Source organism: Lepidochelys kempii, chromosome 12, assembly GCF_965140265.1.
Source record: "Lepidochelys kempii isolate rLepKem1 chromosome 12, rLepKem1.hap2, whole genome shotgun sequence".
NCBI lineage: Eukaryota > Metazoa > Chordata > Testudines > Cheloniidae > Lepidochelys > Lepidochelys kempii.
In genome coordinates this window covers 18,555,244-18,572,883 of record NC_133267.1, presented here as the reverse complement: position 1 = coordinate 18,572,883, position 17,640 = coordinate 18,555,244, and the positions used below count along the sequence as shown (strand labels likewise).

Genomic DNA, 17,640 nt, shown 5'->3' with positions numbered 1-17,640 from the left:
AACATCTTGATGCTTTCCTAAAGACCCTTCATCCTGAGACACATAGTACACTTATTTTCCTTTCTCCATTTGACATCAGAACTATTCAGTGTTCCTTTGTATGACCCAAGTTGCTCATGAAAGAAGCTATTCCTCCATTAAGAATTAGCTACAATGGTACACTTGAATATTGTCAAAAATGAAATTTTGTAGAACAATTCTATCTGTAATCAGGATATGGCAGTGAGTTAAAGGCTTTGTCATCAAGCCTTTTCTTCACTGAACTAACATATTGCTTTCTGCAACCAGGCAGAAACCACTGACCTTGTTTGTGGATTGATGCGTACCCAAATTTTGCAAAAAGAAAAGGAGTACTTGTGGCACCTTAGAGACTAACCAATTTATTTGAGCATGAGCTTTCGTGAGCTACAGCTCACTTCATCGGATGCATGCCGTGGAAACTGCAGCAGACTTTATTTATACACAGAGAATATGAAAAAATACCTCCTCCCACCCCACTGTTCTGCTGGTAATAGCTTATCTAAAGTGATCATCAGGTGGGCCATTTCCAGCACAAATCCAGGTTTTCTCACATATTCTCTGTGTATAAATAAAGTCTGCTGCAGTTTCCACGGCATGCATCCGATGAAGCGAGCTGTAGCTCACGAAAGCTCATGCTCAAATAAATTGGTTAGTCTCTAAGGTGCCACAAGTACTCCTTTTCTTTTTGCGAATACAGACTAACACGGCTGTTACTCTGATACCCAAATTTTATATCTAAAACCCTGCAAATCCGTGGACCCTGTTTGCAGATTGGATGTGGATATCCGTGGACCCTGTTTGCAGATTGGATGTGGATACAAATTTTGTATCGATGCAGGGCTCTACCCATAGTCATTCGCGCAAGAGGGGAAGGGGCAGGAGGGAGCTAAAGAGACAAGCAGCTCAGGACAGGTCTGCTCCCTCCTCCCGCTCTCCTCCTGTGAGCAATGCAGACTGGATGTCACCTCTACTCCTCTTTCTCTCCCCCACCCTGGCGTGGCGTTGGAGAGGGAGTGAAGAACTCCAGGAGGAGTAAACATGAATCTGGGGGTGGGCCTGAACAGATGGGGGGTGGGGCCAGAACTAATTTCTGGGCAGGGGATTGGCAAGAGCTCCTGCAGCAGGGGCCAAAAATCACATTGCCTAATGAATTTCAGAGCGTGGGCAACACTAAATTGTCTCACAGACACACATATGGGATGGGTGGTGGAATTAAGTAAAATCAGCAGTCAAACTAAAAAAATCACAATCTTTTTAAAAAAATCATGATATTGTGGGGTTTGACTCATGATTTTGATAGCAAGAGGGTCTCTATTCATGATTTTCATCTCTTGAGCTTGGCAGTACTATAGAAGTCAAACCTGTGTTACCATACATGTATGTCATGTCTATTATTACACATGAATAATCACACAGAGGATTTTTTCTGTTTCATTTTTTAAAAACAAGGCAATTACATGCAAAACTATGTTAAAAAAACATTAATAAGGTTGCAAAGTACACAAAAATTAGGAAATGCCAGGATTAAGATTGCCTGTGCAATCGTTCATTTGGTCCCGTTGTGTGTATACATTGTGATACAGTCTTTAATTATGTGATCCCATACTGCATCTGTCTCTGTGGAGTACCTTAGATTTTTTAAAAAGGATTTTTTTTTTCAGTTTGCATCATATGGACATCCACACAGATCATCAGTAGGATTGGAACCTTTAGATCTACCACACAGACCTTTGTCACTTGAGCAAACAGAATAATAGTTGTGGTAGGTTTTCATCCTCTGTGTGGACCAATACTAGAAGGGGATGGGACACTTTGCCAGTGGTTACACAGATATTTGCTGATGCCAGAGGAATGGGCAAGAGTTATGAATCTTGGGTTCTATTCCAGGCTCTGAAGGAAAATGTGCTTACTGGACAAAGATCTCTATTGCCTCCAAATGAGACCCCTTCTGCTTTGGCCCCTTCAACCTGTCCCTGTTACTGTCCATGTCTCCTCACTCCCCCTTCCCCCACAACCCCGGCTCCTCATCCTCATCCCATTTTCCACTCCTCAGCATTCTCATCCCAGTCTCAGTCTCCTTGCCCAGCAATTCTTAGTCTCACTGCTTCAGACCTCCTGTCACAGTTTCCACTACTCCCAAGTCTGAGTCTTCTTGCCCACCAATTCCATAACCCCAGTCTCTTTGCCCAGTCAGTCCATGTTTTCTCCCATACTCAACTGTTAAACAGGTCTGTTTCCATATCCCCTTCACCACCACATTAGAGCTTTGTCTACACAACAGACCTTACAGCAGCACCACTGCAGCGGTGCTGCTGTAAGGTCTCCTGTGTAGTTGATCCATGCTGGCAGGAGAGAGCTCTCTTGCCAGCATAATTAAACCTCCCCTAACAAGCAGTCTCCTGCTGACATAGCGCTGTCCACACAGCCACTTTTGTTGGTGAAACTTTCGTCGGTCAGGGGTATGTTTTTCACATCCCTGACCAACAAAAGTGCTAGTGTGGACAAGGCCTGGTTCTCAGTTTCAGTTTCCTTCATCTGTCAGGCCCATTCTCCCGTAGCTCTTCATCTGATGACAGTCTCTCCCGCCCCATCTGCCAGCTCTCTCTCCCTCTGTCCTGAGCATACCAGATGTGGATAGAATCTTCAGGGAACTTAGCTGTCAGCATCTAAGGGCTTGTCTGCACTGCCCGCTGGAAAGGCGGGCAGCGATCGATTGAACAGGGGTCACGTAGTCACGTAGCTGAAATTGACTAGATGGATCACCCCACCCTAGTGTAGACCAGGCTTAAGTCCCCACTGAACATGTGTGAATGGTTATTTTTCAAAGGGGTAGAACTTGGTCAGATGTTGGTGGATTTTCACAGGGACAGCAAAAGGCACATCTTTGATACAAAGTCCAGTCCCTCCTTTGAAAGTTCAAGTCCCCACTCCCAAGCATAGAGGTACTAGAGCTTTTCAGAGAAAGGGTAGCCACTTTTTTCTCTCTTTCTTTTTTTTTTTTTTTTTTTTTTTTTTTTAAAAGCATTGGTAAAACATTTTCCCCTTGCTCCATTCTCAGAAACAGCTAAACTATTTTGGCTGAAGTTTTCCAAAAAACTCTGCCTGTGGAAGATAACTGGCATTGGAAATTTCAACCCAAACAGTTGAAGTTTGGCAAAGTTATAGGTAACTGAAAACAGGGTCATACAATGTAAGTATCAGGCAACCTTAATAATAGATGGTGTTTCTAGCACCAGCTAAATTACTATAGCTAGCAAAGGAATGTGTGTCTATATGCCACCACCAAGCACAGAATGAATCTCTAAGGGCATTTCCATTAGCTACCTCCCCTCCGTATATGATTTTGAGTGTTGCCAAGAACTAATCCTGCCATTTGACTATTCTAGGCTAGGAGAGAGAAGTCGAAAAATAAAACCATATACTGTACGTAGATTTTAATATACCACCCTAAAAAATAATCACCGTACAAGTTAACTGTTTATAGGCCTTAACACTAATAAAAAATTCATTGCATAAGGTTTATAGAATACTTTGAACAAAAATGGCCATTGCTGAAACATAATGCACACTCTCCATACTAACTTAATGTATTTAATTCTTCCAGTTTGAGTCTCGCACATAAAGACCTGGTCCAGCAGTGTTTCAAAACTGCAAACAAACGTTTGACTGTGAGCTAGGGCAGAAAACTTAGTACCTGAGACTCAGAATGGAATTATTTAAATCAACCTGTCGACTCTTCTCTTTCCCTTCACGATCAGATTACTAATTGAAATAGACCACCACACTTTCATTTCTTAACTTCTTTTTTCCAAAAGTGTATTTCATACATTTATGAAAGTTACTTTATGAACGGAATACAGGCATCTACAAAGAGAACCTAGCAATTACAATACTCATTTGATATGCAGGGAACCAAGGCAAGACTAACTGTGAATGTGAGAGTGCGTTTGAACAGGTATAAGTCACATATGTACTACACAATGTACTCATTATGGTGACCTAAAGCTAAATTTTACATTTAAACTCATACAAAACACTGTACAATTTGTAAAGCTGAGACAAGTTATGTATAATATATGCATTTGTAAAACACTAAAATTTAAGTTGATTATAAGATTCTCTATTCAGAAATGGAGGAATTATGTAGAAGATAATGTAAATGAGAGTTTCACATGTAATCGCCCATGCATCAGTGGTAGAACACACTCCAATATAGAGAATATAAAATGGAACGGATAAAGAGATGTTAATAGAACCCTTGTGCACCAAGTCACATTTAAATCCGGTACCCTAAGCAATGAAAATAAGCATAAGCATCAATATTTCAAGTATCAAGATAAGGGAAAGCCCACAACAGAGGCAGTTAACTACTCAAGATTTTACACCTGGTACTTGACAACATACTTGAAGTGTACAGTCATATTCACAAATCACAGATCTCGTTATGTCTATATTAAAAATTTATGTGGGTTAAGGGGTTCCAATCTCATGAGAGATGTGATTACATTCAAGTTTCCCTTTTTTAAAATGCAAAAAAAGTTATTTTTTGTCCAAGATGGTGACAATGAAGGTGGTGGCAAGGGGAACTAACATTTCAGCTATCTGCAGAAAACAAACTAGAGACACTGTTTCTCTTTAACTTCCCATGACAGTGGGCACCTTTAACCAAGTATTCACAGTTACAAGGAGCACCGACAGAACCACTGGAGAGTAAGAAATGTGGTTTTAACAGTGGCCACTAAATCATCTCGAGTTAGCTGTAGTTGCAACATTTTGTTAAAGCGGAAAGATGGACGAAAGAAAGGACGAAAGGTGTGCTGGTTGGGAGACATCTTTTCTAAAAGCTTTTACTACCCTTATTCAATTTGGCAGACATTTTGAAAAAAACTGAGCCATTTAATTTACAGAAGTTAGTACCTTGCATTCAAAAACCTATAAAGCTTTGTAAAAACACGTTTTTGAACCACCGACACTTTCTGGAATGTATTTAAACTTGCTATCAATAATATAATAGTTGTAAAGAAAAGTAAATTACAAGTAACGAGTTACTTTAAAAAGAAATAATATTAATAAGGCATCCATTAAATTGAATATACTGTAGTCTATTACATTCCTTTTATCATGTAATTGTTCTTTCCTGTCTGACAGCTCAGAAATCTACTGTTTATTATTATTGAATGCAATAGATCTGTTTTTTAAAAGCAAGATTAGTATCTTTATGGCAATTAAATAAAACATTACAATATTTGTGACTCACCTGCAGTGAAGTCTCTATTCAAATCTATAAAAGCATGAGAGTGCGGTATGTACATTTTATTCTTAGTGTCCAATGCAGGATGCCATGATAAATTCCTGGGTGACAAAGAAAACAAAGCTATTCTTATGTGTTTACGATTTAGGACTTGTCAACCTTGATACCACTCTTTAAAAGATTTTGAAATACACAGTTCTAGCTTTTTGTAGCAAAATTTCACTAATATTCAGGTTTTTTATAGGTTTCCTAATATATTGAGAAATTCTTGACAATATTTACCTAAAATACTGTCAATACAATGGCTTACCTTGGGTACTTTTAACCTTGTTTCTTGTAATACCTGGCTATTTAAACTAACTTGATTCAGACTTAACGAAGAATTACAAACACCCAAAGGAAATGGAGCATAATTTCAGAAGTCTTACCATATTTCAAATCAAAACAAACAAAACTTGCTTTGCTTTCATAACCTGTTTTAATCAAATTATTTTGTGAAGTCTTTACCTTGGTGGCATTTCAAAAGATCAACAAAACCAGAAATAAACATGCTGACAAAAGTAGTTTGTGCCTCTTATGTTTAAGCACATTTGTTTTGCTAAAAAACTGAGTTTTCACAGTATAAGTAATATAATCTCATTAAGCAATAGACCAGACAGGTACTATAGTATCTGGGTACTGACATATTAAAATTATTCTGAGGCCGTTAAGAGTACCCTGCATGAGAATCCATAACAAGAAATGGAATGGAGTTCATTACCAGGAAGCCTTGGGTACAACTGAAGAGTCACTGATTTCAAAATAAGTAGGTTTGCAAATTACAATGTTCATTTATTTTAAAAATTCTCAAATTGAATTATGACCATGTTACATTAACCCTAATGCAACATTTCATAAAAGAGAGAGTCAAATAGTATTTTACAACTATGAATGATGAAACCACAGCAAATAAGGAGATCTGTGTTTTTGTCCAAGATCTGTCAGATTTCCTTGGTGATCTTGGTCAAGTCACAACCTCTATGTTCTGCAGTTTCATTTGTAAAATAGGGATAATCCCTAACTAGCTACCTGCCAGCAGCGTTGAGAGGTTTAACTAACTTTTATCAACTGTTTTAAGAGTCTCATGTGAAATGGGGCTGTAAAAGTATAATTATGCCTCCAAACATTACAAGAATATGGTGCTCTTATTTGAAATCTATTCAATGCGCCGTTGAAAAAATATCTATTTTTTTCATAATTAGAAAGCCTCTCACTATCACAGTTAGACAAAAAAAAGCCAAAGTGTAAAGCAAATAAGAAGCTGTATTTAATTGGTAGTTTAATTGATAGTCATAGACAGAATAGTGACATATCAAAGTTGTATAACATTTTTCATTATGACATCCTTATATAATTGCTTATAACTGACATGCATTAACTGTTTGGGCTGAAGTTTTCCATGCTCAGTCTCTGCCTCAGGTTTCTAATTTTAAAATTTTAGCAAAAGAGTTCAGAGAACTGTTTGAGAACAAGTCTAGTGAAAAATAAGTAGTATAAGTTGCAGAAAACCACTACTTGCACAGCAGCACTTGTTAGTAGCTTGCACACTTCATTTATTGAACGCTCCAACTGAACTGTGCATCTGCCCTTGCTCTGCAGTGGCCACACAATGGTACACAAATAAAACTGATCCTCCTTCCCTGATCCTCAGGGAAAGGTGCACCATGAGTTGAACGTCGTCTTTTCAACCAACTGGTTATAATAATTCTGTGCACTATACAAGACACACTCATTGAGCAAGTTCCCATATCACTGTCCTCTGAGGAACGCAAGTATTACGTCTCTCCCAACTCTACCCCATTTTACAGACAAAATATAAGTTGCACAAGGTCACTTCTTGCAGAAGCTGTGAAGATAACCTGGTTCTCCAATGAGGAACCCAAGTCTCATTCACTTCACATGCTAGACAGAATCTGTCACATCATTATGCTTGGTTATGATGTCTATAAAATGGGGCCACTTCCGCATAGTTAACCCACTGGTGAAGTTACATAACCCCTACTACTGCTGCCAAATAATGGAGTTAATGTTAACAACAGACACATGAACAAGCTTAATTCTATTACTTCCTAATTTTGAATGCCTGACTTGTCAACTTTAACATTCTTTTAACAGATTTTTGTATAGTTATGTTACAGTGGATTAAGAGGTTTCAGGAACAAGGGTTAGCTTACTGGACTGGCTTTCAACTAATTTTACATTTAATTATTGGAACTATTATTCAAAGAGACTAAGGCAATATTAGTCCCCTCCTTTGTTCCATTTTCACCCCTTTCTCTCTCATATGCCTACGTTTACCCTTGCAATCATTTTAAAGAGAAGGATTTATTGAGATCCTACATTAAAAAAAAAAAAATACACGGGGATGACTTTGGCCCAACATATCTGCCTGGAAGAAAGGGCCATTTGTTAAGTTGCTGAAACACAGTATTTTAAGTTATAGAAAAATGAATGTGCAGGAACCACTCTAGTTACCTAAGTAATGTGTTAGGAAAATAGGTAAAGAAATACTCAGGCTGCAACAAAGTGCACAAACTAAAATTAATGGGAATACAGATCTGGGAAAGCATAAAATAATCTGTCACAACAGTCCAGTCTGAAATTCAAGCTGTGCAGTTAGTTATAAGTTACCCAAAGTATGAACCATAAATCACCATAGCACCATATCAAGTCAGAACAAGGTACAGTATCAGAATATTTCTCAGACAATGAAAAAGTATCTCCTTCACTTGATACAATAGTTCAAAGGGGAAGAACCAAAACAATTTTGAAATTTTACAAGTTACAAACAGACTGTAATGCAGTTACTATTAGTCAGAAGGGGGTCTGCTTGTAATCCCTAGGTTCAGTCAGAAGTGGGCTTTCTTTGGTAAGGTTTATCTGTTGTAAAATTATTTGCACGCTAGGATCTGTACAACAAAAACAAAAACCTCAAACCCGGCACCCCAGGCAGTCACCTGTCCCTAAATCCAGCTCTTCCTAGAATAGCCATTTGGAGGTCTTTATTGGCTACTTTCAGGACGCAATACAAATCTCAGGTATTTGGCAGGCTTGATGTTGCCTGTTTTGTGGCCACCACCTTGTTTACTATTCCTTACTCTTAGTATGAATTTAGCACTGATTCCTTTCATCCATCATGGGATGACTTCCTCAAGGGCAACTGGATTAGCCCTTGTCCCATTTCGTTGGTTCAGATTAGCTGCATATTTGAATAGCTACCTCTTCAGGTTGATTTTACAGTTTTATGTTGTTTTGCCCATATCAACTAAAGGGGCACTCAATACAGAATCCCACAGCATTCAGTGTCAGGGGAAACTAATGCTCAAGCACCAATACAGAGAAACATGAAACCAGGGAATAGGAATCTACTGTAGCCTACCCCAGATTCCAGAGGTATCTTCCACAGAAACCACAGAAACGAACACAGTACCAAGCCAGGCATTGCCTTATGACGTGGTTCCTACTTTTCTCCTTGGTGCAGAGGAGGGAAACGTGTGCTGCAAATGGAGTTTCCCCATCTCAATGAGCTTGCTGCATGGAATCAACATAGACGTTGGTGCACTCGATAAAAGCACTCTCTTCTGTCTCATGCTGCTATACTTTTGGGAATGTGACCAAAAAGGTTTACGACAACCCTCAGCATCATAGCCTGCTACCTGAGACAGCTTTGTTGCGTTTCTGAGCAAAAGACTAAATTTGGGCAAAGAGTCCATCTGACTTCTATTGACTACTCTACACATAGACGCTGGAACATCACCTGGCAGCCTCACCAGTACCCTCCTCTTTTCACAACTGGGGCATTTTACTGGTATTTTCCAGCCCCCAAATCTTTATCAACTTCTAGCTAACAGGCGTTGGGTAAAATTAATCATTAGGGAGTTCAAAAAGCTACACGCATTTCACTTAGTCAAATACTGAATTTGAAGTGTATTCTATATTTTATACACAATTTAGATTTTGACGACTGAGAATGTGTTAAACAACTTTAATTACTGTATTTTAAGAAAAGTGTGTTTGTCTTTATAAAGTCATTTAATAGTTTTCTATAGCATTCACATCCAGGGAATGGTCATTGTTACTTATATAAGATAACGTTGTGTGATGCCGCACTGGGCCTGTAAACTGCACCACAGACGCCAACTTTCTATTGTGCCAGGGGATTCTCAACCCCCAGCTCTGCCCCAGGCCCCACCGCCACGCCACCCCTTGCCCCCAAAGCCCCACACCACCTCTTCCCACCCCTGCTCCACCCCAACCCAGCCTCTTCCTGCCCCATTCTGCCTGAGTGTGACGCATCCTCGTTCCTCTTGCCCACAGCTTCCAAACGCCACGGAACAGCTAATCGCGATGGGCAGGACGCAGGCGGGCAGGAGGTGGTGGGGGGAGGAGGGGGAGGTGCTGATAGAAGGGCTGCCTGTGGGTACTCAGCACCCACCATTTTCTCCCCCATGGGTGTTCCAGCCCCGGAGCACCCATGGAATCAGCGCCTATGAACTGCACCATTATTTTCAAATCACCAGTGCATCTCCAAGTGATTTTTCATTGCTGTTAGCATTATCTTCTATCTTTTTAAACCATTGTTTGGTGCAATAAAAGCAGCAGGGCTTCATTATGACAGTCAGCAAGACAAAAAAGGAGCTCTGGCTTGGGGCAGCACAACTGAATTTCACAGGGAGACTTGTCTTGTTAAGGTGTGGAAAGGTACAGAGTAGTTCTAAGGCTTCTTGAGGCCTCCAACTCCAAAATCTAGTGCAGAAATTTCAATCTTCTTACAATTCCTATTTTGGAGATGGGACTACAGGTTATGGTTGAGTGCTGATTGCATGCAGTGCTACAAAGTGCTACAGGTTATGGTTGAGTGCTAATATGCATCCACAAAGAGGATTTGGGGAGGGGTGGTATTTAAGAGAGTGCAAGAATTGCAGGAAATTAAACAGCTGCACCCAGCCCAGAAGTGAAGGCTTTGTCAGGGGCAGCAGGGGAAGGAATTCCCATGGGATCTTTTAAGACTTGCCTTCCCTGTTTATACCTCACCCCCCTAATGCGTGCACAGACTCCTCATAAACTTGGGAGAAGCAGGTAGTGGGACTTCTTGGCTGGAAAGAAGGGTGTTGTAGACGGTCTACTGGTTTATCCAAAGGGAGGGCTTATAAACCCTTTCCACTGCCCAAGTGTAATCCTGTGTCTGGCAGTAACAGCCTTCCTGGTCCTTCCCTTCAAATTAGGGTAGGAGCATATTTCTGGACCCTGCTGGCCACATTTTTGGAGCTGAGAAAAACTTTTTCTCCTGACTACCAGATTGGCCTGGGAGATGTGGATTTTTTTCACCTTCCTGTCAGCAGGCCACAGACCCAGCGGGCAGTTTAGGTAGTAAGGTGGTCATGTTTTTGCAGCTCAACAGATGTCCAGTGCATGTGAGATTCAGTTCACTGATGAACTGGAACTGAAATAAGAATTAGGGGAGGACATTTACTAAAGATGGTGGTAAAAAAAGAGATGGGGCTCTTCATGGCTGGTACAGCAAGGAGCCAGCCATTCCCACCCACAACATATCCTCAACCCTTGTCTGAGGGGAGGGTAGTGGAATCACAACAGTGTTGCTGGAACCAGGTTAAAGGTCTGGAGACCGCAAGAATGGTAGCAGCCCTGACTAAGGGCTCGTCTACACTGGCAATGCTACAGTGTTGCCGCGGCAGCACTTTAACATGGTTTGTGTAGTCACGGCAGAGGGCAGGTGCACTGTTTACACTGGCACTTTACAGCGCTGAAACTTGCTGCGCTCAGGGCAGGTGTTTTTTCACATCCCTCAGCAAGAAAGCTGCAGCACTGTAAATTGCTGAGTGCAGACAAGCCCTCAGATGGTGCAGATTACAGGAAGAAGGTATGCAGCAGAGTCATTGCCTGATAATTTCCCTAGGCTGCAACTTAAGTTAGTGAAGTTGCAGCCTAGTTAGGCCACATTCCTCATATGTCTTGTCCTTTTTTCCTCTTCAATGAATAAATACTACACTTCTAAATAAGTCTGGACACAATCTAGCAATGAGAACTGAGTTGCAAGAAGCAGCATACGCCTAACTCAGATAATATAAGGACCATATTTAAAGTGAATACAGAACACTGGCAGTTTTAGCTTTTAAAGCTCTTCATTTGTTGCTTTCTTTATTGCTACTTTCCACAGGCATGACTCATTTTTTGTTATCTAAAAGAGTCTACCTTTGAATGAGAGAGACAGAACCATTGTTCCACTCAAGTGGGTTTCCAAATCATTTCCCAGCTCCACCTATCTTCTTCAATCTATAAAGACTTAATATTTGTAAAGCTATTCTGGGGGTAAGTTACAATTCAGAGCAAAGGTGACCTGCTCTCCTTTGAGCTCACATTAGTGTAATAAAAAGGGAGAAAAACCAAGCCCTGTCTACAGTAGTTTTTGATTAAAACATGTTGTTCATGTCCATCTTCAGAAAACTAAACTTTTCTATCCATGGATCATACTTCTTTCAAGTGGAAACTACAAAGACATAATTTAACAGAACTAGAAAAAACACGTCTGTGATTATATGAATTGTATTTAATATGGAACTGTCTGAAGATTGTACTGTAGGTGATCATAGAAAATAGCTGCCTTAATTCACCGTGAATAGCTGCTCTTCGCTACATTTCTGCTCTTTCATGCTGCAGTTTGTTTAATTAGGCAGGCTTATTTCCAAGCTCTTATTAAAATGCTCACATCACCATCCTGGTTCATGTTTTTCAATCAAACAAATATCCACAAATATTTCCAAGCTTTCAGGTTCCAGCATGGCAAGCCTTTCAAAGGACAGTGTTTGAATAAGACGTTATTTTTCATATGCAGAAGTCTTAACTATTACATTTGGTAAAAATCCAACTCAATGTTAATCAGACACTACATGATGGGTGTTAGTAGTGATTCAGTTATTTCAAACATAGCTCTAATTAGGTTTTCCCCAACACCCAAAATAGTTCTCATTGTCTGTAGTTGTAAGGGTTAAGATCAGCAAATATCAGTATCCAAAGTGTATCTTCCATAGATTTAAGATTTAACTATGAAACTTTGAAACAAAACACAGAAAAAACCATCCTGTGCAATTAAAAACAGATCTACTGAAATTATATTCCAGAACATTTACTTCTAGAGAACTATAAAACAATTAAGAAAATGGAGAACTGTTGAAATCTCCATGACAAGCCTAAACTTTTTCCATTAAAAACTAAACATTGGTTTTGTAAGGAAATAAAATAAAGCTATATTTTCCAAACATTATCAAACAGATTATATTCTGACCTATAACATTCAACCTTCTTTTGAACTATTAATCTATTTCTTTGTACCAAGGTGCTGTTATAAATATTTCTTCACAGAATATTAACTGTGCTGTTCTCCTACAAAGCTGATAAAATCTTCCAATATAATCACTGCAAGGTTACACTTACTGTCATGAACACCCTTGGGGGAATTTGCAGGCTTTGTTCCATAAATCTCAGATTTAAATAAAAGTCAACTTGATAAAATTCAAGCTGAGATTAATGGTCAAAAAACTGTCTTTTAGAAGGGCATAAGGACTTCCAATTATACATTTGCAGGATTTAAAAATAATCACAATATTGTTTCCAGTCCTATACTGTAATTCTTTGTTTATCAAAAAAGATCTAGAAATCTTCAAATAACCCTGTACTAAAAGGAAATGCTCTTATTGAGAATGATATTAAAATGATGCTACTAGCAATGATTACATTTTGAGTAAATGGGTTACACATTTGCTAAAACCTCTTACTATCTATCTTGGACAACAACATATCAGACTAATATCAAGAATAAAAAAATTATTTAATTATACATTGCTTAAGGTCCAGGAAGATGGAAAGTTAGAAATGCTGATGTACGGTTTCTATGGAAACAGGTATAATCTGATTGACTTCTCTAGTTCTATTGGGCTTCTCTTAACACAACAGCTAAAAAATGCCCCAGGGAAATTCAAAACACTTCACAACAAACCATTTCTTTTAAAGTGATGAGCATCAGTGTTGATTATATACACAAAAAAACCCCAAACAGCTGTCAGAGACTAACTACATCTGGATTTACTATGCAGCAAATATCATTGTACATTTTCATATTAATACAAACTACTAAATAATCAGATGTTAGATAATACTACAAAGTTCCAGTTAAAAGCTGAAAAAACAGTGCGTTCTGAGACTCAAAACTGCTATTCATTACTTGTGATTTAATTTAAGCAGACACTACTAAAAAACAGAGGTGTGAACAGAAAGAGGGGGCTGTTCCAGTGAAATGATGTAATGCACAACTGATCTAGGAGCCTGTGTCCTAAATGCCTAATGAAATTGACAGGAATTGAAAGAACTCAGTACATCAGAAGATCAGACCTAAAGATGCACATATTAGTACATAGGTGCCTAAAGCTAAGTACTCACATTACTATTTGTAGAGGGAACCAAGTTTGAATTTTTCTGCTTGGGTGTGTCGGCCATTTTTCTTTTTAAAAGGATTTTGAATTGTTTTCAGAGTTAATATAGCTGTGAAAGTGAGATGTGTTCATTTCTACTTTCATGAACCACATTGCTATCGATGTTCTGATTCTAGACTCTTGTTTAGCAGTTATTTCTTTTCCTCCACTGGTAATGTATAGTAGGTGATGTATGTTGTCTGTATCTGTACAGGGTAGCAATATAATAGGCAGAGAATACAGCTTGATTTTCCAAATAGGTTAAGCCTTGTTGTTCAACAGGTATTCCCCTCAACCTTTGTGAAGGCAACGTGTTAAATTTTTCATTTTACTGAGTTACACCCAAACTAAATAAACTTTATACATAATCATGCAATATCAATTGCACAGTCAGGTAAATTCTCTTTAGAAAATTAAAACTTTAAATTAAATTGTTGGGTACAAACTAAATATTTCATATTTAAATGTACTAGAATGTTTATATAAATTACTTTAGCTGGTCAGGTCAATTCCACAGTTTTAAACACGTGGGACTGTTTTGTTACTGTAGTATTCTCTGTAAATTAAGAAAGTCCACAAAACTTCAAAAGAAAAGAAAAAAAGAATATATACAATGGGTTGGGTATTTTTCCCATGTACCAGGCTGCTAGCAATTCACATAGAAAGCTTCATGTGCTGAGCTCAAAAGAATTCACAAAGAAAACCATGATGGACTAAGGTCCACAGAAGAAAAGCAGCATATATATAACCCTCTCCTGAGGAAATCCTGAGCCCCCCACAACAGTGGGCTGTCTCTGCTGCTTTTCTGCTGCACAACTTTTGATACTCCCCCACCTTCTGCAGAGCTCAGGAATCCTACAGAAGAGAAGTAGAAGTGAGAACCAGAGCTAATTTGGGTTATCCAGGAACTCTGGATGTTAAGAGTTTTGCAAGTTACAAGGAGCAGTATGGACCACGCAAAAAGAACATTAGCTTAGATCGCCAACCAGTCAAAGTACTGAAGCATGAAACTTTTATGTGCATAAAACTTTGATGAGCTCAACTCATTGAAGTTAAGTGTAGGACCGGCTAGAGAATTTTAATGCACTTATCGTTAATTATTTTTAAATTTGTGAAGTTCATTACCCAAAAGTTGTTGGTTTTATACCTTGTTGCAAGTTATAAACTAAGTAATTATGGATTTTAAAAACTGAAAGTAAGTACAAAATGAATCTGATCTGAGTATGAATGATGTGCAAAACGAATCTGATGTAAATATGAAACAAGTTACATTACTCAAGCCTTCTCTGTGCTGCATCTCTCCCGAGTACCTCTCCAGTCACAACCGAAAGTCACATTGTTCAGCCAACTCTAACCCCTCCTTTCGTTAACTTCTCTCTTTCTGCTTCCAATTCAAAAACTTTGCCCTACCTTCTAAGCTCTATATAATTTTGCCTCTACCTACATCTTTGATCATCTCCAAGTTTTCCTGGTCATGACCTACAAGCAGCTGCTTTTTATCTTCACAGTTCCTTCACGTTCACCTCCAATAATCACCTTGGTCCCCATGCATGCTGTCCCCTAACCTCAGAATAAATTCCCTGATCACATAGGCCATGTAGCTTCTCTTTCCTCCTTCAATTCTCTCCTTAAAATCCAGTTCTGCTATCTTCCCAATTTGTACCATACTCTTGTAAAAGGCAAAAGTGTAAATTCTGAGTTTGGGCCTAGTTGCCTATTATAGAGATCCCTATTCTATACAGACTTCAGACTTTCTGTCTTCAATGAAGTTCCTCTATCTAGAAACCAGAATACTTTCCACATATAATTTCATAAAGAACATGAAGTGTAGGCTCTATATACCCTGCTTAACAGTTGTTCATGGAAGGATTATGCTAGTAACCCAGAATGACTCGAATTTATGTCCCAGGTAAGTCCCAGTCATAGTAGGTATTACTAGCTGAAGTGATCCTTTTCTTCGCCAGGTAGGATTCATAAACTAGCACTTTGGAAGGGTGAACGGTCTTTGAGCTGCTCCTCCAACTTGTTAAGCTGCAGAACCAGGACCATGTTTAAAGTAACTGAGAGCATACTGTGTCAAACAGGTTTTTGATCTAAATTCCCAAAGAAAAAGAAAAAACAGTTCTTTACTATTAGTTTTCTTAGCTAACCTCTCATTCTCATTTTCCCTATAGGCATTTTATTTTTTTAAACTGTCTCTACTATCTGATGGGGATGCATGTGCTTTTATCCTGCTTTTGCTATATTAGCCATGTCTACAACATCTTCTAATCACCAAGAAAGTCCTTTGCTCAGGGTATAACCAGAAATCCCAGATAAAGTTTAAATTTTTATTCCAGTATTCACTAGCAAGTCTTATACTGAAACCAGCTTTTTGTTGAAGAGATTCATATTCTGTTCCACTGTTCTTGAAATTCTAACCACCAGACACCCAACTATAAGTTTGCAGTTAGAGAAATACAGAAAAGGACTTTTATTTTCTCATTGCTGCTCTAATCCTGAGGAAAAATGCATCTCTCTTCCTTGATAGATCTCTGCTCTTTTAGGATAGGTCTGCATTTGAAACTTGGGGTTTTTAATCTGAATTCCCAAAGAAAAATAATGCAGTTCTTTACTATTGGTTTTCTTGAAGTATTTGGGGTGTGATTCCCAGGTTGAGACATACTTGCAATAGCTCTTATAGAACTAGCACACTAAATATAGAGTGTAGCCAGGGTAACATGGAGAAGGGGAGAAGAGACTAGTCACCCCAAATACTTACCATTCAAGACCCTAGACATATACCCTCTTACACATAATAGTTTCTCCATGCAGACATATTTGACTTGGTGAACATTAGATACTATAATGATAGGTGCTATAGAAAACCCTAAAAAAAAATATAAAAGGTTAAAGAACAGTCTTGGGGTAATTAAGTCAAGTGGTCTTCCCTGCAAATATATAAGATTAGGAAAAGGAAGATATAAACCATAACTGAATAAATATGGAACAGTTAACTTAATTCTGATGCATACATTCTCCCAACATCACCACACCCACATAACAGTATTTAAAAAGGAGTCAGATAAAGCTTTTAAAACAAAACAAAACCCCTACAAATTTGGAAGTAAATGTTCTCTTGTAAATTGCCTCTTGCTTAAATACAGCTATTTCAAAAGCTAAAATTCAACAAGGTATTACTGCACGGGAATTAGTACTGGATATTTAAAAGCAATTAAAATTCAATAAAAAATGGAAAAAACTTAATATTTTCATATTGTGCATTTGATCTCTTTGCTGTAGTGTAGGCGGAAGGTGCAGAGAGCCCCAGCCTATTCTTATACAGGAGACTACTCCCACAAGGAACCAACAAGTAAGTGGAAGGGAGGAAAAGAAAACAAGACAATTATAGACTTAGTCCAACAGTAATTGGTGTAAACAAAAACCCCAACAGCATTCACTCAGTTAAAATTTGTTCCAAAGGCTTTAGGCAACACAATATCAGGAACTAATTTCATCTTTAGGCAATATTTTACTATTAATCCCTGAACCAGCCAAGTGTACCTCTGTGTATGTCAAAACTATACATACTTTATGCCTCAATCTGAGCACATGAAAAATATTGCACACATTTTTCATGTCTGTTCCCTAATCACTAATGAACAGCACACTGGTATCTTCCGACATACTTTTGCATTTACATGAATGGAATCTTGGAGTGTATTAGGCCAAATATAAGTTATAGACTTCAGTGTGTACACAGATGACAGGTTTTTGTTACATATTTGCACAGCACCAATCAAAAAGACTCTGGCATCTATGTTCTACCATAATAAAAATAAATGAAATTGAATTCATTACCAC

The 17,640-nt window shown here is 38.5% G+C and overlaps 1 protein-coding gene across 1 annotated transcript in view; it reads right to left on the bottom strand.

Moving 5' to 3' along the window:
• ITFG1 (integrin alpha FG-GAP repeat containing 1) overlaps positions 1–17,640 on the bottom strand; it is a 212,387-nt gene that overhangs the window by 180,322 nt on the left and 14,425 nt on the right. Inside the window, exon 6 of the mRNA XM_073307742.1 lies at positions 5,279–5,373. Within this exon, the coding sequence (XP_073163843.1) occupies positions 5,279–5,373 (95 nt within the window). The remainder of the gene's footprint in view (positions 1–5,278; positions 5,374–17,640) is intronic.